General features: G+C 32.6%; 2 protein-coding genes across 2 annotated transcripts; one reads left to right on the top strand and one right to left on the bottom strand.

Moving 5' to 3' along the window:
* Positions 1-12,543: 12,543 nt before the first annotated feature.
* LOC21401941 lies at positions 12,544-14,130 on the top strand. Its single transcript, XM_010104665.2, has one exon. It carries the CDS (start codon positions 12,883-12,885, stop codon positions 13,855-13,857), a length of 975 nt encoding a protein of 324 aa, XP_010102967.1. The 5' UTR covers positions 12,544-12,882; the 3' UTR covers positions 13,858-14,130.
* A 900-nt stretch (positions 14,131-15,030) lies between these two features.
* LOC21401940 lies at positions 15,031-19,245 on the bottom strand. The gene is made up of 9 exons (XM_024169833.1): positions 18,639-19,245; positions 18,375-18,562; positions 17,893-17,928; positions 17,598-17,678; positions 17,396-17,482; positions 17,140-17,272; positions 16,973-17,044; positions 16,048-16,185; positions 15,031-15,823 (listed from the first exon to the last, which is right to left on the bottom strand). The coding sequence occupies exons 2-9, from the start codon at positions 18,549-18,551 to the stop codon at positions 15,696-15,698; spliced, it is 852 nt and encodes a 283-aa protein (XP_024025601.1). The 5' UTR covers positions 18,552-18,562; positions 18,639-19,245; the 3' UTR covers positions 15,031-15,695.
* Positions 19,246-24,377: the final 5,132 nt, after the last annotated feature.

The raw sequence follows: 24,377 nt of genomic DNA, 5'->3' as shown, positions 1-24,377 counted from the left end.
TGTTTCCGTTTATATTCATTTCCTTTTTGTCATTCAATTTTTGTAGTTGTATTTTGTTTCCTGTCGTTTTCTAAAATATAAATATGTCTTGCTACAGTTTTGTCGTTTTAAATCTTTTATATGGTTTGTTATCGTTTTGGTCCTTTCTTGTTCCAAGTTGCGGTCGTTTTTTTTTTTCCTCGTTTCTTCTCACCTTTTCTATTTTGGTTTTCACTTTTCAATTATATATTTTCTGTTGTTGTTTGTTGGTTACTGTTGTTTAAATTTTCTTCTCGTTTTTCAATGTTAATATTGCTTGTTTGAGGTTATCGTTGTTTGCCTTCCCGCAGCCGTTTTCAGTTGTCGTCATTGATCAAAGCTATTGTCGTTTCTAGTTTTGATTATGTATTTTGACCCCTGTCGTTTTAGTCGTTACTGACATCAGTCCCTCTGTTGTCGTTTTTCAAAAATTTTGCCATTTTTATCTTCACGTCCTTTTGTTTAGTTGTCGATCGTTAATACGATTAATAATAAAACAAAATTTTATTTTTAGGAATGCTAAGGGGGTTTGTTTGGGGTTGTTTTTAGTATTTTTTTTTTTTTACGGAGAAGGTTTTGTTAGTTTACCAATTCATCCCAAAAGCTTAAGCTATTAGGAGGTAGATCAACAATAATTTTATACTTTAACAGGTTTTGCTTTTGAAGCTGGAATGTGGGTTGTCATCTCTATTTCATACGAGAATAGTTGGCATAAGTTGTGGTTTAAGAGTGATTCTTTCTTGATCATTTTTTTTTGAGTTTGGAAGTCCTTAAAGATGCCTCCGTGCCCGTTTGGTTTGCTAATTCGAGTTTTTAATTCGAGCTGAGATATGATATTGTGTGATAACTTTTTATTGTAGCAAAAAAGTTAGATGTGACTGTTTCTGAGAGCTTTTTACTATAACAAAACTCGAATTCTAAACTCGAATCAGTGAAAAGAACAGGGCATGAGCAGGGTTCTTTATTTGCTCAAGATAATAGATTTTTATTTTTCCCATGTGTTTCGCAAAGTCAATAAGTGTGCTAATAAGTTTATTAATCTTGAGATCATTAGGAGACGTTTGGTTCATGATTAGAATCATGAGATTAGAACCATTTTTAATTTACGTGTATTTTTTATGAGAGAAAATACTGTAACGAATCATGAACTATAATTCAAATCATGATATGAATTCTCCTACCAAACATCACCTAATTATATGTGATGGTCTCATTGTCCTAATTCTTTAAAATTTTATGGGTATAGAGATTATATTGATTTTTCTTTCAACAGATTCACTTAATTTTTGTGGTATTTCTAATATGTTTTTTCTCTTCTTTAATAATACTTTAAAAAAAAATTTTCTTTTCCCCTGAAGAAGAATATTTAAAAAAAATAATTTTTTTCTTTATTTATTTCGCATGAATGGACAGCTATGTTTTTAGGAAGTGGCCGCTGAAATGGCACAGTAATCATCCACTACCATTCAATTCAACACTGGTATTTGCAAGCCACGTGGATTCTCAAAATGGGCCCTACTACTATAACACCACCGAATTATTTTAAAAAACTTCGCTGATTCGAATTTAGAATTTGAGTTGAGATGTGATTTTATGTGAGAGTTTTTTACTGTAGTAAAAAAGTTAGATGTGATTGTTTGTTAGAGCTTTTTACTGTAGAAAAACTTGAATTCTAAACTCGAATCAGCGAAGTGAACGGGACCAACTGATCCGACCTTTTTATTGTGATATGCTACTATTTTAATAATAATTTATCGAATTATATATAGTAATTTATTAAATTATACTTGTTGTCAATAATTAGAGACCCGTTGTCAACGTAATTTGTCAAATTATATTTGTCAAATTATTTACTCTAAAAGGAGAAAATTTAATAGGCCTAAATATCTTTAATGACACCATTTTAAAAGGTATTTATTAAAATTATTCATTTATTTAAAATGACATAAATAATAAGTCAGTATAAAATCGCGACAAACCATGACTTCTCTCTCTTTTTTTTTTTTTTTTTTTCATCAGAGATTACATAATAAAATTGATAAGTTCCTAACTAGGGACAGGTAAAAAAGTACTCTATTAATTTCTTAAGAAAATTACTCCATTAATATGATTTTGTTTTAAATGGTTAGTTTTACATTTTTTTTTATTTGTTTTAGTACAAATTTGATCAAATTTAACATTCATAAGTAATACTATCATAGCGTAAAAAGTTCCATTGAAACTATCATCAGACGCTAAGCACCTTCTTATAATTTTCTATTAGAAATGGGTCAAATCCTCTTGTTCACATCCACTTTAAAAAGTAAAAGAAAAGAAATTCAAAAGAATTGCCGGTTTCTATGCCAAAAATATAGAAGCAACTAAAATTACAAAACATATATAAAAGAGAGAGACACAAGAAAAATATAAGAAACCGTCACTTTCTATTCTTGTAAGAAAGTTAAAAGAAAAATTGTCGTTTTTTAAGCCAAAGATATAGAAGCTATCAAAAATTACAAAGCATATGTAAGAGAGAGAGGCAGCAAAAAAATATGAAAACCTATCACTTTCTATTCTTTCATTCACTTTCTATCATCGCACAATTGCTTCACAACATTCTTGAATGTGTATATATATATATATATATATATATATATTGTTTTTCAATTAGAAAATGGTTATATCATCTTGTTCACATGCACTAAAAAAAAAAAGGAAAATAAAGTCAAAAGAAAAGTGTCGTTTTTTAAGCCAAAGGATATATGTGATCAAGATGTGAAAAGGAGCGGATATTGTCCTATATATCAAGTTTTCAAACCGACCATTCCAAAGCTTTATGAGAGAACATGAAAGGCTTTAATATGGATATGAGTGAATGTACCACTTAGTAAATCATTGTCCCTAAAAATGTTACCAAACAAAGAAAATTTGCAAAATCTTGACTTGCATTTTGGTATCGTACAGTAAGAATCAAATTGAAATCTATTATCTACAAGTACATATATAGGCAAACCGACAATGAAAGGTGTAAGGCTCATCTATTTTATCTTTTTTTTTTTTTTTTGTAAGGAAAAAGTAATGGTGCAATAGAGGTTGGATTTGCCCTCACTTTAATCTCCAATTATGGAAGTTTTGGGACCTCCTTCCAGCTCACCCACCAACCTACAAGAAGCAATTTTGGAAAAATAAAACGTGTCACTGGCCAAATGAAAGTGGAGATTTTTTAATTAGATATGTATTAAACATTATATATTATTCATAATTTTTTATTTTAATATGATTTTAATCAGATTTATAGTTAGAAACGTACACTACTAGTAAAGAGATTCTGTTGGGAAAAGACCTGATCAAAATATTATATTTAGCTTTCTATAATAGGGAACATAATTTCATATTCCACTTTCTCTCGAGGCAAAAAAATTTGTGTAATGCACAATGTAATACTGGTAAAGAGATTCTGTTGGGAAAAGACCTGTATGCAACTCTTTCTACTACAAGAAGTAATCATAAGATTTTTTTTTAATACGTTAATCTTTTCTCTTTTCAGAGCCAATCAGAATTAGCAATATGCATTAACGTCATTTCATTAATTAATTCAAATTCAAATGAAATTAATAAACAAATAAAAACAACCAGTGATGTGGTATTACCTTACCGGTAGAGTATAATTTTAAACCGTTAAAATCTTAGTTAAGTTTGTTATGTTATCATATGTTTTTCAACCTAATATGATTGCCGTATGCTGTAATAGTTCAGAATTGTGGTATTATTAATAGGTATTTTTTTTAGACTTGACACAAATATTTTCCTAAAGTAAATATCTTTTTAAAATCTTGTCTTGAAAAGAAAGGAGATATATATTCTTTTACGTCACTATGACGACCTTTTGAAATAAATGGCCTACGAAACCTTCAAGTTATGTTTGGAACAAGGGCTCACTGTAATTCTGGTTTAAACTTTCATTTATTTATAAAAAATAAAAAATAGTTATTGTAAATTAGTGTTTAATTTTGATGATTCTGATTTAATATTTGAATCATGATGTGATGTTTTAAACTAAAACTATCCTAAAAAAATTAAACCGTATCTCTTTTAATTTTGAATGGTTTAAACCTCTAGTTCTGATTCTGATTTCAAAACTATGATTTGGACCTTAAATTCAAATCATAAATTATAATTTTAGTTCTAAAACTAAAACCATTTTAATTAGAATTACCAAACTCAACCTTAGATTTAGCACATGATCCTTTAAGCAGTATTATATGTAAGACCCAGCAAAGAAAACACTCAAATCAAAAGTGACAGCTAAAGAAATAAAGGTTTCGGCCTAAAAGCCCACAAGGTGCTGTCGGGGGAAAAAAAAAAGAAAAAAGAAAAAAAGACTTGAAACATGGTCGCAAAAGTTGCTTTACAGCTTAAGAGATAGGTCCAAAGTGATGGGCAAGTTCCAGTGACCATGAAAGTTGAATAACTCGAAGAGAACATGCATGGCCATATAAGAGTTTTCACTCTATATATATATATATATATGAAGGCGCGTTTAGGTAATTCTGTGAATATATTGGAGGTTCTTCAAAAGTATAATTATTTCCCCCTCTCTCTTAAATGATAACAAGGTTAATTATATCGATAGAAGATGATCGTAATCAGAATATTTCAAGAAGGTAAAACGTCTTTATATTTATATAACGTATAAATCTCTCACGAAATGAATTATCCTTATATATAGGGCTCGTTTAGTTCGCTGATTAAAGTTCTTAATTCGAGTTGAGATGTGACTTTATGTGAAAATTTTTTACTGTAATAAAAATATTAAATGTGACTGATTCTGAAAGTTTTTTATTATAACAAAATTTAAATTTTAAACTCGAATCGGTGAGATAAACGAAATAATAATAGTATATGCACCGGTGATAAAACTTAATTATATATTAAGAGATCGTGTTGAAAAAGACAAACAATCTTATCATCCTACAAATGTAGTATTCACGTGTCACTGTATTGTGCTTTAAATCATTGGTTTTTACACCTAATTACATGGTTTGTTCTTTTGGAGTTTAATTTAAGTATAATTTTTGAGTTAAATTTGAATTATAATTTGAGTTGAACTTGTAATTTGAGTTTGTGTTTGGTTGTGTACATTTGAGTTATGGTTTGAGATAAAAATATTTTTGAGTTTGTGTTTGAGTGAGTCAAAATTTGAATTTGTATTTAGATAGTATTTTAATAAAAACTCAATACTGATGAAAAATTTTAATAGAGTATATGGGTCAGATTTTATTCGTCTTTTCGTTATCAACGCATATAAAAAAAATCATCTCAATCAGAATTAAAACGAAAAAGTTATAGCATTTTTAAGAATAGAAAAAATACTGTTCATTAATTTGAGTTCGAGTTTCTGAACTCGAGTTGAAGGGGAAACTTGAACTCGAATTTTAGTCTTAAACTCGAGTTTAAACTTAAAAAGAACATGAACTCGAATAAAATTATAATTCGAGTTGTCTTTTTTTGAGTTTTTCACTCAAAAGAATAAGCCCTGAGAATCACAAAATAAAAAAACCAATATTAATGAAAGTGAATATTTTATCCCAATCACCCTTTTCAAGTAACACATTTGATTCGATCCCCATTAGCTATAATGTGGTTTGGCTAAGATGCTTTATCAAGTGCCTTCATTGGCAAAGTTTGGTCACTCACTTTTCTTCTTGTAAAAGACCTTTTTCTGCATAATGCTAGGCAGGCCCATATCATGCAAAATTGCAAATAATGCACCCTTTTGGTCATTAATATTATATGGAAAAACTCACAGATCAAATAGCAAATGAGAACAGGTTAACATGTGATCCCAATTAAAGAAATGATCATTACTCTTCTTTTTCTTTGTCATAGCTATAGAATGATAGTGAAGCTAAGAAAATGTTGGAAACATATTTTTGAGAAAAATAAAACTAATTTATAAGAGTTTTCAGAAATGACGCGAAGCCGTTCAATACCAATTATAAAATCATAGTTTAGAATTATAAGGCCATATTAGAATTACTCTATGAGTAATTTTTTGGGATACAAAATATAATATCAATTTTGACTTGACATTCTTTATGTCAATTTTTTATATCAATTTTGACTTGACATTCTCTTATTAATAAGTGCTTAAAAAATTATCACATCAATGAATAATAAGATATTGTATTTTTACCGATGAAAAAAACTAACAATTCAAACTTAGTACAAATATTGAGATCAAAGTTGGTCCAGCAGTACTATTCTTATTCCATACTCCTTTTCAATTTTTGTGATGTCACCTTCATATATACATATATTTTGTTAGGAGTATTAAAAAAAAATAAAAATCAAGTTGGTTCACAACAAAAATGAAAAACCCCATAGACGATGAAGTACATAAGGATGTCAATACAATTCCTTCCACAAGAACTCATAATTGCAAGATGAGGACAATCAATTTGGACTCCTGTATTTGTTATTTCTCCCATGTCCAATGTAAATGCTAAAGTCAATATCATATTTGGCATCAAAAGTGTAAGATGATATATTTAATATGTTATTTTTATTTGTGCCTGAATTTATAATGTAATTTTATTCTTTATCATATAATCATTGCTTTAGAAGCGGTAAAATAAATTTTTAATTTTAAAATAATTTGAAAACATTAATATTGTAATGCTTAAATGAAAAAAATGAACGCATCAATAAATAACGATCAAATGTCAAAATTTCTCCTATGTTATTTTTAGTGACAAATTTATTAAAAAAAAAAAATGCTAAAAACACTCTTTCTGTCACTCTTTTTCATTAAAAGGTTGGTGTAAAATGAAAATTAAAAAAAAAATAGTAATTATTATGGGCAATGCCAGCTAAGAGACTTTGTGATGTACAGTTCAATGTCTACCAATTACACATTCATACATGTATATAAAATTTTTGGTCTGGTAGATTGATGAATTATGAGAGTTTGGTAGCTATAAAAACTTTATTTTTATTTATTTTTTGGGGGGGATGCAATATAAACACTGGTTTTGAGTGTACCCTGACAGGTCCGGTTTCAGATAATTTAGAAGATACAGTGTAAACGAAGTTGAATCTGGTCCGTACATTATGAATAAGGATTTTTGTTTTTTTTTTTTTAAATTCTATTAATTATTATTGTTACTACTATTGCTATTTTTGCTGAGAGCACTAAATGAGGCTCTAAGATACCTCTTTCTTGCTTAGTGATCAGATGCAAGGGAGAAAAAAATTAGCAGTGTTACCATTGAGACTTTGCCAATTCCTTTCTCAGTTGTCGTTTCTGTGGTTGTTTTTCTACTTGTAATGGTGTTTATTTGTCTGTTATTTTGTGCTTTGGGTTTGATTTTGTCGTTAGTTGAGTGTTGTCGCTTTTCGGTTTCTTGTCCTTTATCAAGTAATTGTCGTTGTTTTTTCTTTTCTTTCCTAATTTTCTTCATTTATAATTGCGTTTGTCGTTTATAGTTATGTCGCTTCTACATTTTTTTTTCTAAGGAAATTCTATGTTTTGTTTTTAATGCCTGTCGTTTCCTACTGCTGTTGTTAGATTAGTTTTCTTGGAAACTTAACCATTGAAAACTCATAATTGGGGAATCAATCAAGTTATTGTTCTTGTTCTTAATCTATATTTCGTATTCTCCTGGTTTCTTCGTTTCAATTGTTGTCGTAAGTTCTGTCCTTCATTTCAATTATTGTTGTTGCTTTCAATTTATCTGTCGTTTCTCCTGGGTTTTGTCGATTTCATTAATTGTTGTCGTAAAGTATGTCCTTAGTCAAGTTTTTGTCGTTTGCAAATTTTGTTGTTTGCACGGTCGATATCGTTTTCGTTGTTGTTGGGCAATTAGCGTTTTTCAATTTGTTGTCGTTTTTCCTTTATATTCGGAAGTTGATTTTAAAAAAAAAAAAAAAAAAAAAAAACTTGTCGCTCTTGTGTTATTAGTAGTAATGTTAGCAATATATTGTCCTTTTTTGTAATTATAGTCGTTTTGGATATTTGTCGTTCTAAGTGTATTGTCGTTTTCTATTATTGTTGTCGTTCATTTTTTTTTTAAAGGTTATTGTTGTCGTTGACGTGACAGCATTTTATGTTAAATAAGGACTCCTGAAATGGCACATGAATCACCCAAGCCGGTGTCCTATAAAAGGTCAGCAATAAGATCATGGGAGCCTCGTGGGTGCTTAAAGTTAGCCTTACTCTTAAATTATTAACACTTTCTTGTACTTAAAATTTAATGTAGGTATATTTTAATTTATATTTAGAAAAACAGGACAAGTACTTAGTGTAGTGATTCATAAAAAAAATATATAACCCAACAAACGAACACTGTGTCATATTCTACTTACCTGACTTGCTTAAATAGTATTTGTTTCTTCAATCTAAGTAATAATAAGGAGAATATACTGTATACATTATTTTGCAATGTCCTGTCTGTAGAGTTTATTTGCCGTTGGATTAAACTTTTATTGTCTAATTTATGAGTGTCTACGTCATAATATAAAAGTGCAACCTTTCAATTTAATCAAACGGCTAAAACTACTTACCAAAGAATTTTCTTAAAAATAGATGTTAAGAATAATGTCATCTTCTTCACTTTTTTTTAGAATAAATTATTAGAATTCATATAGGGAGCGTTTGGTATGCAGTAATCTTAAGAATGAGAATGAGAATCTGCAAGATTATCATGTTTGGTACAAGAATTATAATTTTTAGATTCCCAAGAAAGTGATTACCATGAGATTCACTTTCTCTCATTTTAAGGTAATTTGAATACCACCTAACATGGTGTTATTCAAATTCGCAGGAATCTCAAAATCATGAAAATCTTATTATTATTATTATTATTGATCTTCTTCCATGCGAATAACCAAACACAGTAATGTAATATTCCTGAAAATTTAAAAAAGATTCTTGTATGGAACCAAACACAGTAATATATTATTCCTAGTAATCATATTACCCTCTATCACTTTCCTGAAAATATGATTCATACTGATTCCTGCATACCAAACGCCCCCATAATATTATTTACGTAGTTTTAAGAAACAAATTATGTCTAGTCACTGTGTTTGTCTGATGAAATTTCTTTTTCAATTAAACAACTTTTGTATCTTTGTTAATCCGGTTTATATGTTATCTAAATAGACAAGAGTTTCACGAGATTTGGAATTGTCTGCCAAAATAGCTTTCTATCTTTTGTATGTATTATGCATTATATATTTTCCATAAGATTTATTGTCTGTCCAGCTTGTGAACACACATCCACCATTGTGCGTTAATTAATAGAACAGCTAATTGGAATAATTGGTATAGGGCCAACCCCAGATAAAATTATATATATATATATATATATAAAATATATTTATTGAACAATATATACGAATATCACCTTACGATAATGTTGAATATATACAAGGATTATATAAAAGAATAGGAGACAACATTAATTATAAGTTGATTTTTAAGATTAAGGGAATAGTTTGGTGATTGCTACTCATCATTATCCACATACATAAAAGAAATATAGTGAAGTTCCATCTTTTTATAGTTTCAGTGTACATGATACGTATAATGAAAAACCAAGAAAATCTATATGTATCAAAGGACATTGAACAGTCAAAGTTTGATTAACATCTGATCTCTTTATGCAGTCTCATAGTCGCATTCAATCAGGCTTACTAATTAGGACCACTCAACTGCCACTGATTGCACATGAGGGACCATAATTTCTTTTGTTCACTTTGTGCTTTTCCTCCATGATTGTTCAATAAATTGGTGCCAAACCTTGGGCTCCGTTCGCTTACCGAGTTCGAAGTTTAGGAGTTTTAAATCTAGTGTTTATACGGGTTTACTCAGATTTAAACTAGTGTTTAGAAGTGTAAAGTCTTAATAAGAAATAAAACATCACGTTAGAGAGTAAAAGTTTGAACTGGTGTTGGTTGTGTGAGAATTATGAGTAATCCATAAAGAGAGTTATGGTTACATATTAAAAAAAAATTAACAAATAGGTTCAAGCCCATAATAACTAAAGAGAGGATAAATGGGGTTTTAAATCAAAAATATATTAGTAAATAGATTCAAACCCGTGAGAACTAAAAAGAGGTGAATGAGGGAGTTAGAGGGAGGTTAAGTCCTCCAAAAAGGGTTCTAAACAACTCATGTGATAAAAAAAAAAAAAAAAAAAAAAAAAAAAAAAAAACAATTTTAAAAAAAAAAAAAAAAAAAAAAAAAAAAAAAAAACCATGAAAAGTGCGGGCCCTTCTCTTACTATGAATCCTTAGTGACAAGAAAACCATATTCATGATGACTAGCCACGCAAAAGAATCACAAACCAATTTAAATCTCCTAAATTTATTGCTTGCTTACAATGAAAAGGCACGTGCAATAACTTGAGCGAACTACATTGTACACATTAAATATTCACTGCATACAATTTAATTGCACGTTAATGAACCCATAAAAGAATTGAATAACCATGAGAACTGACTTTATATGTCATATTGTTCAAATTATGTTATTCTGTTTTCAACCTGTTCAACTAGATTGCTTGTTAGTATCACCTAAAGGAGTGCATAATTCTATTTATCTAGAAAGACAAGAGAAATTTATGACAAAAACAATATGAGAGTTAGCAACGTTGTTAACATTAAATGATTCTCTCACGGTGACCGTGAGCCTCGTGCAAGTGTGGCAAGGAAGGGAGCTATGGTCCACCGGCAAGTGTGGTAGCGAGGAGCCTAATCTAGAACGTTTCTTCTACTAATTTAATTTTTATGAAAAGGAAAAATTAAATAAAATTAGATTGTTTGGATATACAGGTTACATGCGTTCTAAGTTTGAAACACTACTCTGAGGATAATTTGACCATTTTAAAAAAAAAAATGTTGTCGGTCAATAATTTCACATTAGAAGAGATAAACCCGTTCGGTTTGCTAATTCGAGTTAAGATGTGATGTTGTGTGAGAGTTTTTTACTGTAGTAAAAAAGTTAAATGTGACTGTTTCTGAGAGTTTTTTACTGTAACAAAACTCGAATAAGCGAAATGAACGAGACAAATCCATTCTGAAATACATAAGGTGGAACACAACATTCTATAAACAAAAAACACATGTCATGTTTTTGTTAATAAATTTATAATCCCTTCATTAAACCACATATAGGCAAGGAGGTTTTGGGGGGGATTGATCCTTTCCCATTTTTGCTATCTCTCTATTAAGTGCAAAAACGTGAACTTTTTAGCTTAGAGTTAGAGAAAAAGGTAAAAAGAACCTTCTTCCTTGAACCAAAGCCAACAGAAGAACAACAAAGAGTTGGACAAGATGTGCAGTTACAACGCAGATTTTATCAGTCTTTTTCTGCAGCACTTCTCACCTGCCCCAAGATTCCTTTCTGTAAAACTGTTACTCATCTGTAGATAAAGAGAGAGTGAAAGCAAAGTTTTCACTACCGTCGTACCCAAAAGGCACATGCTTTATGAAACCACGTTATTCACTCAATCAATAATCAATAATACTTTAAAAATAATAATAAAAAATCAACAGGCCCCACGTTGGAAAAACCAAAATAGACCAAAGCTTTTACCATCTCTCCCAATATTTTTATTTTTTTTATTTTTTTTATTTTTTATAATAGTTTTGACTGGTCATGTTTTACTCCCCCACTTCATGTGCTATCATGCTTCCTTCAAGGACTCATCCTCTTTTTATTTATTTATTTAAATGTTAAATTTTAAGGTCATTTTTAGTTTATTTTTCGAATTTTAAAACTCACTTATTCTCGTTCGTTCACTTTACTGATTCGAGTTGAGATGTGATTTTGTGTGAGAGCTTTTTACTGTAGCAAAAAAGTTAGATGTGACTGTTTCTGAGAGCTTTTTACTGTAGTAAAACTCGAATCGGTGAAATGAACGGAACCTTAAACTTTGAATCTTTTTCACTTAATCCCTTCTATTGAGAGTAATGCAGATAAAAAAAAAAGTAATGCAATCATATATTTATTTTTTGTTTGAATTTTTATAAAAAATAAACAGATAAAAATTACATAGTCATACTTAACACTTTCTTTTATATTTGATTATAACAGAAATTTTTATAAAAGAGTTTTAATGAGACAAATCTAAAATTTAAGAGGTAAAATAAGTTTTTAAAATTTAAAATATAAAGTGAAAATGATACTAAAGTTTAAGAAGACACTGGATGATAATCCTAATTTAAAATAAAGTATACTCAGACCTGGTGAAAAATATATATATATTTTTTATTTTATTTTTTCCTTTGGCATTTAACCATGCATTGAAAGAAGAAGTATCTTTTCATCTTTTAAGTACAGCAGAAGCAAAACCGCCTAGGATTCAAAAAAGCTTGTCCTATTAAAAAGCAGAAATATTGTAATAATAGAAAATTATGCAACATGAGGTGGGGAAAAAAAAAGAAAAAGAAAAGAAAATTAAAGAAATGAATAAAAGAAAATAAAAATCCAGGTAAGAGCTAGTAAAGCAAGCAGAGAGGCGCAGATAATTGTTGAATAATAAAATTATAAAAAATTATAATAAAAGGGTGGATATTCGCTCGCTCTCTCACTCACTGCCAGTCCATAAACGCCAGTTTGGGAAAAAAACCATTTCTTTAATTCCCTCCCATGAATGCTTCCAAAATCATATCTGGCAGCATCTGTGACTCTACAATATTATCACCCTTGTGACTAAGACCTCTCACTCTTCCACACCACACCATGTTAAACCATTTCCTTTTCTCACTCCAAAATTTCCCATTCTCATAATCTTCATCTTTCTCACTCCTATTTTTTTTTTTTTCTTCATTGAGATTTTGATAATCCATTTCATCACAAAACAACTTGTTATAGCCATGCAAGACCCTATTCGCACTCCTGCTTGTTTTTCATCAACTACTGATCATGATCAACATCAAACGGCTGTGACAAGGTCAGGCCAAAGTGTGGTCATGTCCATGTACAGAACCAAGGTTGCCGATCGTTGCCGTTTGATCACAATCACATGGTGCAAGAATCTGATGCTCCACGGGTTATCGGTTTCGGTGGAAGGCCCGGAGGGGGACAGCCAGTACACTTGCAAGGTTGAGCTCAAGCCATGGTACTTCTGGAGGAAACACGGTCACAAGAAGTTTGTGGTTGAAGGTAAAGAGATGAACATATTCTGGGACCTCAAGGCGGCGAAATTCAACGGCGAGACTGAGCCTGCGTCGGAGTACTATGTCGCGGTGGTTTGCGACGAGGAAGTTGTGTTGCTTCTTGGTGATCTGAAGAAGGATGCGTACAAGAAGACGGGTTGTAGGCCTGCTTTGATTGACCCAATATTGGTGTCAAGGAAAGAGCATGTCTTTGGCAAGAAAAAGTTCTCCACAAGAGCCAAATTCCATGAGAAAGGTAAAGTTCATGAAATCTCAATAGAGTGCAAAAACAAAGGTGGGAGTGTGAGCAATGGGAATTTCCCAAGTGGGGTTGAGCCAGAAATGGAGATTAGATTAGATGGGCATATTTTGATTCATGTCAAACACCTTCAATGGAAATTTAGAGGTAATGAGTCCATTCATGTCAACAAGTTAAGAGTAGAAGTCTATTGGGATGTCCATGATTGGTTGTTCAGCCCAGGTTTAAGGCATGCATTGTTCATTTTCAAGCCAATTTTACCTTCCACATCTATGTCATCACTCTCATCTTCTTCATCATCATCTCCACCTTTGTCTTCATTGACATCCACGCCATTGTCGTCTCAGACCGAAAGTTCAGGGTCGTGGGAGAGTTTAAACGCAAATGGGTCGTCGGAGTTTTGCTTGTTTCTTTATGCTTGGAAGGTTGAGTGAAAATGGAACAAGTGGGTATGTATATGAAAAACCAGAAGACCTGAGATTGAGAAAAGAGAGAATAAATAACCAAGTTGATGGGCCAGCATATGAAATTGGCGAATACTGAGGAAGACGCCAGATTGGTTAAGGTGTGAGGGGGATTGGATTGAGAAAGTGGGTCCCAATGGAAAAGAAGGGTAGTGAAGGGGAGATAGATAGAAGAGATACAGCTGGGGGGGGTTGAACAAGTGGGCATAATTGGACGAGACAGATTGTTGTCATATACATTACATGGCCTAATAATTCATTCTTCCATCTGTTTCAATATATATATATGTATATGCAGAGTTTGCTCTTTTTTCTTTCTTGATCTGATCTTGATAATTGAGCAATAAAAATATTTCAAAGTTCTGTATCTATCAATGTGTATGTCTCCAAAGTTTTTCTTTAATAATATATATATATATATATATATATAGATGATATGTTACATGGGTCATTGCATGTCTGTATTTAGAATAAAGAAATACTGATTCATGTGGACCAGGAAAGAGGTTGTTCATGATGATGGGATCATCAACTGTGCGAGCTCGTGGTTTGCAGATGAATTATATATTATCCTTGCCCTTTATTTATTCTTTTCGCTATATATAAAGCACAATTTTGAACTTTCCATAAGTATTAACATTTTTTTTTCCGCTAATCAAGATAAGTATAACAATTTAACAAAACTCGATAAAGATCTAGTTAGTAGAGTCATACTCTACCGTAAATTCTTTGTTTTTCTCTATATAAACCACTAATCATCATCATAAAAACTATGGCATACAATATTTTCCCAATTCTTACGTAGCAAAAAAAAAAAAGAAAAAAGATTAAACCATCAAATGGTGAATGTGTTGACGATAGTGACATTTAGCAATTCTCAACCATCAAATCTAATGTGAGAATATAATAAGTTTCCCAATTGGTCTCCAATCCTAATATATATATCAGCGTGAAGCTATCCTGAGACTGCTTTTTCGTTTTTGCTGAGTAGGACTTTTTGTCGCTCTTGGCTTAATATATGGGATTGAGTGAGAAAGAAAGCCGCCGTTGCGTTGCCACTTGAACAATCTTTCTTGGGAAAGAAACAACTGAATGACATTATTTTATAATATAATAAGTAGTGACATGTCTCACTTGCTGAAACAATTTCTTTACTTTCACTTCCAATCTTGTGAGCCAATAGTTACACCAAAAGGATTGTTTGTTTGGCTGTACTACTTAAGAAATTTCTAGCAGAGTGGACACGCTAGAAAAACATTTCTATGCTACAAGCAAGATTCTATGCCGGAACAATAATAGTGACACTAAAACAAAGTTGCATGGATAAATTTTTTGATAACCGAGGTGTCCGAGACTTTGCCGCGACTAATCCATGGGGTCCCCTCCATATGGATTGTGTAAATATGTGGTCTTTGGTCCACAGCTGTCGCCTCAAGGAATTGATAGCACTCAGTCGGAATCAAACCTTAGACCTAATGCTAAAATTGTATAAATAACCGAACTGTGACGTTACAAATGCAAAATTTATTAATCTTGAGAATTAAATAGGCCTTGAGCTACAATGGCATCAAATCAAATCCTTTCTCTGAAGGATATTGTGTATATGTATACGTATCAGTGGATTCTTTTTTCAGAATAATCCGCAGGCAGACGTAGAGATCCTATAGGGAAATTTTGGGAAAAGCTCAACATCCCTTTTGTTGAACCTATCAGCAACCCAAGACAATAAATTTGAGCTGGTGTTCTGAAATAGAAAAATCCCGGTTTTCTGTGTTTTACAGTTAGCAATCAAAAACAGATACTTGCCTTCATTTTGATCCAAAACCAAACCACTTTGCGAGGAAGAACTTGTTCTTTCCGCGGGATGCATCGGGAGTTGCTTTAGTTTGCGGTGCTGAAGTACCTTGCGGGAGTGATGAACTTGGTTTAGCATTAGCTACAAGGGAAAATGACGTCAAAAGTTATTGGTGATTCACAATTACATATTCAAGCAAAGACTAAAAAGAAACTGTTGTAAGCAGCTATGACATTCGTACAACACTTAACATGTTGGGACTATAGAAACGATGAAATATTCAAGATTTTGTTTGCGGCCTTATATTTCTATCTAGTGTAAATATTTTCCAAAAGGGCCTCAAAGGTAAAAGAACATAATCTAACCAGAATTTGGTGAAACTTTGTTGGTTTTTGCATTAGTTTTCTTGTCCAAGTTTTGAATGATAGTTTCGGGATGACGAATAGAGGGTGATTTTCTCTCTGAAATTCTGCGCTCCACATGCTCCTCAGTCTCATGCCCACCTATAATGACCATCACGAATAAGACCAAAAAAGAGAAGAAAACGAAAAGAAAAGAAAAACAAGAAAACAGAATTGAGAGAGAGAGAGAGACGTGTAACTCTCCAGTGCTTAGTTTAGGCCAAAGAAGTGCTTAGTTTAGGGGAAAAATTGTGACAAACATAAAAGCAAAGATGAAAGTAATCAAAACGCTCAATAGCAGAGCAAACTAGGTAGATATATCCTTTGTTGTATTTAAGAGCAAACTCAGTAGATCTAAGATCTACAAGGCAGTGTCACAGGCTCACAAGTCACAGCCAAACTTAATGGGGTTTCATGTTAGCTCTACTTAGAGCTAAAGGAAGCAGCACAACAAATAAGAGGTCAGCTCATCTTTTTATAACTTTGACACCAAGCTTATAGGATCTCTATCTTTCTCTCTAAAAAAAAAAAAAACCAAACTGACAGGGAACCGCGTTAGACTTTAAGAGTACTGTTATTGTCGTTAGTATACCATCAAATTCACAAGATTTCTAGCAACAAACAAATACAGGAACTTTGAAGAATAATTGTCTAAAACAAAATATTTACAAAACAATGGGAAAACCATCATTTAAAATCTAATCATAATTTGTCATGACTAGCATAAAGAGCTAATCCCACAGTGACTTTACCGAAAGTTCTGGCTTCCTGTATTGAGTAAAGTATTCCGCGGACACATTGCAAGACAAAACAATCAAGGGCATCACCTACTGAAATCAACATAATAATCTGAAGCTATTTCTAGAAGAAGTTTGTAAAGATAGCTTACTCTCATTAGGTGATTTCCCATAATTCTCCCGCAAAGCCTCTAAAAACGAATCGTCTCTTTGATCTTGCATCACTGACGGGAATAACCAAAAAACTTGAATCCTTGTACTCATACTGCATGGATATACTACAACTACACTATCCACATAGATTAACAAGAGGACTTACGTTGATCGAAAAGGGTGTTTCTGTAATTCGGTGTTAGGCCAACTGATAGCAACTGAACAGCTTCTGCATCTCTCGTCATAGACAATTGAGTAGATGAATTTAGATTCTGAGTGTCTAACAAGATAGCTGCCAGCTGCAATACAAGAACAAGTGAGAATCCTAATCAAGAAGCTCTTCTTCTTATCATTTAAGAGCAGGACAAACTCTAGGCTTTTTATGATTCATTGAGAAAAAAAAAAAGAAAAACCAAAATTACCAAAAGTTTCTTCAGCACTGGGGTCTGAAGCAGATCATAGGCATCTTCACAGTAATTATCAGTAAGAATAGTGCATTGAGACCCAACCTAAGAAACCAACAAAGAAACTCGATGAATTATTTTTCGACAATCAATTCCCGAAAATCCTACTTGATTCTCGACCCCAATATCAAGTATATGCAACAGACATAGATATACAAACCTCTCCATTGATTCTGAGGACATCCTGCCCTATCACCACCATGCTTAATTTTCTAGCCATCATTAGACCTTCCAAGTCCACCTGCCCCGAGATGCAGTTACAAAGTTAATGATCTATTCATTCCCATTCATAATGGCATAACAAAGAGAAAAAGGACTTTTTTTTTTTTTTTTGGGTAGAACACTTCTCCAAATCAGAGGCAATATAATTAAAGAAGAGAAAAAAGATACAACCAAGAAAAACACCAAGGAAAAGAGTATCACCACAAAGACAAATAGTTACAAGTATTTCCTACATTTTTCAATCCAGGAGTATTCCGTTTTGCTTTGATCTAAAACTAAAAAAAAAAAAAAAAAAAAAAAGAAAAAAAAACCAACCATCTACTTATTTATCTTAACACAAAAGTCACCAATAACTACATAAAATAGGCAGAATTAGAGTAAAAAGGCAAAATCTTTCATCTACAAAGCTTTCCTCATTGCATCTAAACAACATACTAATTAGTAATTACACAAAACATATTCTCTACCATCAATCACAGATGAAAATCTTGGTATTGAAAAAATATCAAGAGTTTGAAACGCAAAAATTCGATCTATAAAATATCTAAATTTCACAAAAACATATTTTTCTCCTCGTTACTGAATTTGAGAATGTAAATTTTCCATACTATTCGGATAAATATTCACAAAATTTTCGATATTCATTTCTTCGACAATAATAAAATTCGCATAATCTAAACTGCAAAAATTGAATCACAGACAAATGAAAAATCACCTCATCGGAGAAGAGCAACGACGCGACGTCAAGACCGGCGTGGTAGAAGAGCCAAGAAGCCTGCCGTAGCTTCCACATCGTCCCTCTCTTCACATTCATCACGGGCACAGTCACAAATTCTTCCCCTTTTCTCGTTTTGTTCTCCAACAACCACGCGTAGCATATCGCCGCCACCATCGAGCTCGTACCTGAAAATTTCCGAAACTCTCAGACATCAAAATCGGAAATTGGCTTCTATCTCATTTCGATTTATTCTTACTCAACTGTTCGAAGGCCCTGAGAGTACGATTTTAGCCTTGGCATCGCTTTCGCCATTGTAGAGCTTTCGAAGCTTGGTCCTTCGCTCTCTGAGGAAGCCATTAACGCCGAGATCGGAGCTCGCGCCGTTTGGCTTGGGCTTCGAAACGATCTTCTCGACGGAGCAAGTGGACGACCTTATGGACCGCCGGTTGGCCGACTCGACGAGGTTCTTGGGCGGAGAGAGCAAGTGCGGGTCCGTTAACAGATTTGGGCCGGGGAAGTTCCGGTCCGTCGCGGCGGGGATCGCCTGCGGGCGTGGCGAGGAGGGATCGGCCTGGAACCGGGACTTGCGGGACAGCGATTGGCGGCGGGAGAGAGTTGGGGGTTGTTTTTGTGATTGTGGTTGCGGTGATGGTGGTGTTGGCGTGTCGGGATTGGGGGGCTTGAGGATGTTGGAGAACCATTTGTGGTCCGCCGCGGCAGAGGATAACTCGCTGGAAAAATTATCCGGTGGGACGTGGCTGGTGAAGGACTCGGATTTGTTGAGAGTGTGTCTGGCTGACTTTGATATGATTTCTCCGCTGAAGCTCTCCACTGCTCTGTATCTGTTTGAAAAGAAGAAGAGGAAGAAGAAGAAGAAGAAGTGCCAGTTGGATAACGGGATTTAATACGTTTGCTATAAAAGGACAAATCGGCGCCAAAAGCTACAAGGGACGTTACACAAATACATTAGCTCATCGGTGACTGACGGTATACTACTGTGATATCGAAAATACAAACAGTATCATATCGGGATACCAACGGTAGCTCACTGGTGACTAACATTATGTTAACGTGATATTGAAGGTAGACATATGATACTAAAAATTTTGACATACTAATAAACTCATTGCAAAACTAAGGACCCGTTTGGTATTAAGGTTCAAAACTTTTGAAATTCAATATTTTTTTAGAGAAAAAAACACTGCAGTAAAATTAAAACAATGAGTTTGAAATCATGAAGAATATATATACCAAGCATACCCTAAAAAAAATCACAACAAAAGAACTAAAGAGGCGCGGGGTTGCAAAGCACCATAGGAAGCCACAAAAGATCCCGCCCTGACGCTCCCCTTGTGTGGGATCTCTTGGTGGCGATGCGATCTGCAACCTCTGACGAGAGAGCAAAGGTGGGAGGTGAGAGTCGGCGAAAAATGATGAGAAAGGATCCGAGGGGGATATTTGTTCCGTAATGCTATAAATGTGGAAACGTGGTATTTGTTGCAAGAGTTTAAAGGGTAACAAGAAGAATGCATTTGTGTTTGGTATGAGGATTCGTGTCATAATTTGAATCATGATTTGTGACTCGCTACAGTATTTTCTCTCACAAAAAACACACATAAATCAAGAATGGTTCTGAATCATAATTCTGAATCTATGAATCAAACATCCATATGAAACAGTGTTTGATTTTCTCAAAGCTAGTTAATACGCAAGAGGCTCAATGTTGACTTCCCTCCTTGATCCATGTGTTCTTAAAGTGTATCATTGTTCTCTTAAATTCTAAGGTATGGTATAGAATCAACAATAAATGACACTTTTTTCAACCAAAAAAAAAAACAATAAATGTCTGTGAATGATTTGTTTTTCATTAATTCTTCTGTTTTTATGATAAAAAAAATACACATGATAAGAATTAAAAAGCTTTATTTTCTTTTAGCTAATTTGCGCACAATTGCTTACTATTAATCAATTTATTTCAAGTATCTTTTTTGCTTGAAAGAAAAATTCATATGGATCAAAATAGAGTTCCCTTAAAAAAAAATAGAGTAATTAATATATCGATCTTAATTTTGGTCAAGATAAAATCAAGAATTAGATTGGGTCTTGAAGCTCTTTTATTCATGGATATATCAACAATATGTTTTAATCACACAGTTAGTTTCTGTTTGTAAGAATACCTACTAATAATTAGATTTAAACTTCACATATTAAAATAAAAAAAGTCTGCATAGAGTTAGTCGATTCATAACCAATGTGATGATAATTCTACAGCTCAAGCACTAATATTTTTTTCTCAATAATATCAAATAAGTTAAGCTAACCCAATACTAGGATACGAAAAACTGTACTCAATGGTGAATATCAATATCATATCATACCAAAGAAACTCACTATACTTGGTCTAGGGATATAAATTAAATTGATAAGGAAAATAAACATTTATAACGACCACCTCTAATGTATTGGAATATATATATACATACATACATACATATATATATATATATATATATATAAAACTCCCCACACCACCTCTATTCCAATGCATTGCAATGCCAAATTACTATATCAGTGTCTAATTTCACTTGAGCAGGAAAATACTCTCCAATTATACAATCTTATCTTTGGTGTTAAATCTGATATTTGATTACTGTAAGTTGATGTATTATTTTTCTTTTAAGGAGTATTTAGTTTTTCATTTAATCAAATGTTTGTTTTCACATTTTTTTAGCGCCTAGGAAAATTTAGTATATTATTACCTTCTGGCGGACCTAGAGAGCGGATCTCTTCTATCAAGGGAGGAGGGTGACAATGCTGTTCCCTGTGCCGCCGCCGCAAACCTCGGGGATCCAACAAGGCGAGAAGGCGACTCACAGCGCGAAGGAGAAGAGGCCACCAAGCGCCGAGCCTCGTCTAGCCATTCCTCGGTCATCCTGCTACTAATGCTCCTCCTGGAGCTATTCTCATCTAACTCTTCGTCTTCATTCATTACAACCGTTTGATCAATACCTGTAAAATTATAGGCTTTCTTGTGATCAGTATCACTCTTCACGGTCCCAAAAAACATGTCGTTCATGAAGTCCGTGATGTCCGGTACATGTTCGGCTTTTCGCCGAGATTCTGCCGCGATCGTCATCTTCTTTTGCTTGCTTTTATCTCTTGAAGACTGGCTGTCGTTGAATCTCCTTATTTCCATATCTGATATTCAGAGATCAGCTACTGATGAGAGAGAGAACCCTGATGTTTTTTTTTTTTGAGAGTACAATGATGAAAGCTATAGCGGAGCGATCTATATATGCTTAATCAGTTCAGATATGTTGACAACACTAAAGGTGCTGTAGATAGAATACGTACGCGTATACGTACAAGCTATATATATATATATATATATATATACTTTGGCCGGCATATTTCGGCCATCGTCTTTTCTATACGTGCAGATTTCGATAAATTTTATGTCTTAAGCAAATCTCTATGAAAAATATTGGAGATTATACATATATATATACATATACATAAGAGTTAATTTGATCCTCGAGTACTTTGGTTTTAGAAGTTATACTATCGTAACATTGGGAACATTATGCACGTTTGATGCACTTAAACGGGATAAATAAAATGCAGTTAAATGGGATAACTAAAATTTTATCGGCCTGATCGGATAATGGAACTTTAGAGATCTAAATCCATTTAATTAAACATAATTTATAAGGAAAAATCTCAAAATTAGAGAGAAAACTTAACTCTAATTCAAAATTTCAATCCCAAACATTTTTTTAATCATATGGAAATATATGTATAAGTTTTTAACTTATCTAGTATCGAAGATAACAAAAAAAGGGCACGTGCTACAAATCTGAAGACTAAAATCCTCTTAGATTTTTTAGGTCTTTTTTTTTTAACTTTTTTATTTTTTTTACATGAATGCCCTTGAACTTCTTGTGTTTGGCCCTCGACTAAAAATCTTGACAATTGATTCTTTAAACTTTAAAAGTGTGTTGAATAGTAAGTCCAATCGAAAATGATGTTAATTCCGGTGCAATTATATGAAGAAAATTTCTTTTGAGATTGAACAAATTTCCCTCCTTTCTTACTTCCATTGCCATTGTTTTTGAGTTTATAAAGCGGGTACATAAACTTCATAATATTATAGTGAATGGGAAAAGACAGACTAAGAGAATTATCACTACCATGTGCTTGCATTTAATGAGTAATTTTTATTTACATTCAAACCTTTAAAATATAACTTTCTCATCTGTTAACAAAAAAAAGAAAAAAAAAAGGAAAAAAAAAGGAAAAAGCCAACCATACTTCATATTGTTTGGTGACCCTATCTGTTTCGTGTAACTGTGCAAGCAAACTGATGCAGGAACATTTTCAACACGCTGTCGTTTGAGGCTTATTGCTATCCAGCAATTGGCGTCGTTTCATAAAGCAATTATTCTTGGTTTTGTCCTTTGTCCTCTTTTTAGACTCTTGTCGTTTTTATTTGTTAATATGTGGTCCTAGGTTTTAAGGGACCGAAACTCCTGCTTGTAGGGCAGCTGATTCTTATTTTCTTTAGAGAACTTTCTGTAGAGCAGGAGCTCTTCCTTCCGGCCATTAATTTTGCTTAACTCTTCCTTTCCGCTCCATCACAAACTAAGCTCAAGAAAAGGCCCCAAAAAAAAAAAAAATAAATAAATAAAAGAAACCGTAGAGTAAACAAGAATAGGCATTTATTAATTTTTGCACTAGATGCTGCAAAACCACCAAGCATCTCCCTAAAGTAATAACTAAAAATAGTTTCAGGCTCCTAAGGCTACACTTAGGCCTTGTGTTCTTCTCGGAACTCGAGTCACAATTAAATTTTTAGTATTTTTCTCTCACGTACAAAACTTAAGTTCTTGAATTGAGTTGTGAAACAAACACACCCAAACACCCATAATCTTCTTAGTTCACACCCGATCCAGCACTCAGGTCGTTGACAAACATAATGTTTCCCTTACTAGATGCAACATTTAGTGGCCGTGAATTAGAGTAATATCACTTTTAAAAAGTTAGTACTCAAATCTTTTAGAGTTTTTGAGGAGAGATAGAGAGAATAATTGAACTTTATAATAAAGGATTGGACTTTCATCTTAAAAAGTCAACTTATTTAGTGAGGTGGGTTAATACTTTTATATGTCTATAATTATCTTTATATTTAAATAGTGTGGAACTTAAGTATTTTACCGTTAATAAATTAGACCATCTTTCTAAAAAGATTTGAGCGCAATTTACACTGAAAATTATTAGGGATAAATAATTAGGTTGCATAAGTGGTAGTAGATAAAATTTTCCACTCTGGATATGGGATTTGACTTTTGAGTCGCTACAAGAACACTCTCATCAATACTACTAATTTTATTGGATTGTACAAATGAAAGTGTAAAATGATGAAAGCAGAGCATAGAAATTGTTGCAACGCATATTATTCAACGACTTGGTCTTTTTTTTTTTTAATTTTTTTTACTCTATGTTATTCTTATATGTTGTTGTGCCAAAACGTTAAATTAAGCATATTTAAGACAAAATAAGAATAATAGAAAAATTTAATAGATATAAGAATTTAACGTGGTTCGATTTTTGGCCTGCGTCCATGATCAGAAACGGCGAAAAAATTTCAATATAACTAAAGGAGATTACAAAAGTTTATCAAATATCACTCACCACCTAAATTCCAAATACACCCAAAATCTCTTAATTTAAAAACAAAAATACCAAATATTAAAGAATTAAATTCTCTGAGTAAATATCATTAAAAAAAAAAAGAGAGACTAATGTGTATCAATAGGGAAAAGAAATCACTCTTGCGGCTGCTATATTTCATATGCGGCTCTGATATATATATAGCATATATAATGATTCTCCAAGTCAAAGTCGGCAACAACAAAACAACCGCAACACTAATGGAAGGGAAAGATTTGGGCCTTGGGCCTAAACTCAAAAACAAAACAATGCTTATGGGGTTAATTTAAG

The sequence above is a fragment of the Morus notabilis genome, unplaced genomic scaffold (assembly GCF_000414095.1).
Source record: "Morus notabilis unplaced genomic scaffold, ASM41409v2 Scaffold333, whole genome shotgun sequence".
Lineage (NCBI taxonomy): Eukaryota > Viridiplantae > Streptophyta > Magnoliopsida > Rosales > Moraceae > Morus > Morus notabilis.
This window is presented reverse-complemented; position numbering and strand designations above follow the sequence as displayed.

Bases quoted from the DNA above. Each gene is read 5' to 3' on its own strand.
- LOC21401941 (XM_010104665.2), top strand. From the start codon at position 12,883: ATGCAAGACCCTATTCGCACTCCTGCTTGTTTTTCATCAACTACTGAT.
- LOC21401940 (XM_024169833.1), bottom strand. From the start codon at position 18,551: ATGGTGGCGGCGATATGCTACGCGTGGTTGTTGGAGAACAAAACGAGA. The intron at 17,045-17,139 runs GTAAGTCCTCTT...TATTCCCGTCAG, and splicing joins AAACACCCTTTTCGATCAAC to TGATGCAAGATCAAAGAGAC. The intron at 15,824-16,047 runs GTTAGATTATGT...TTTCCCTTGTAG, and splicing joins CAAAGTTTCACCAAATTCTG to CTAATGCTAAACCAAGTTCA.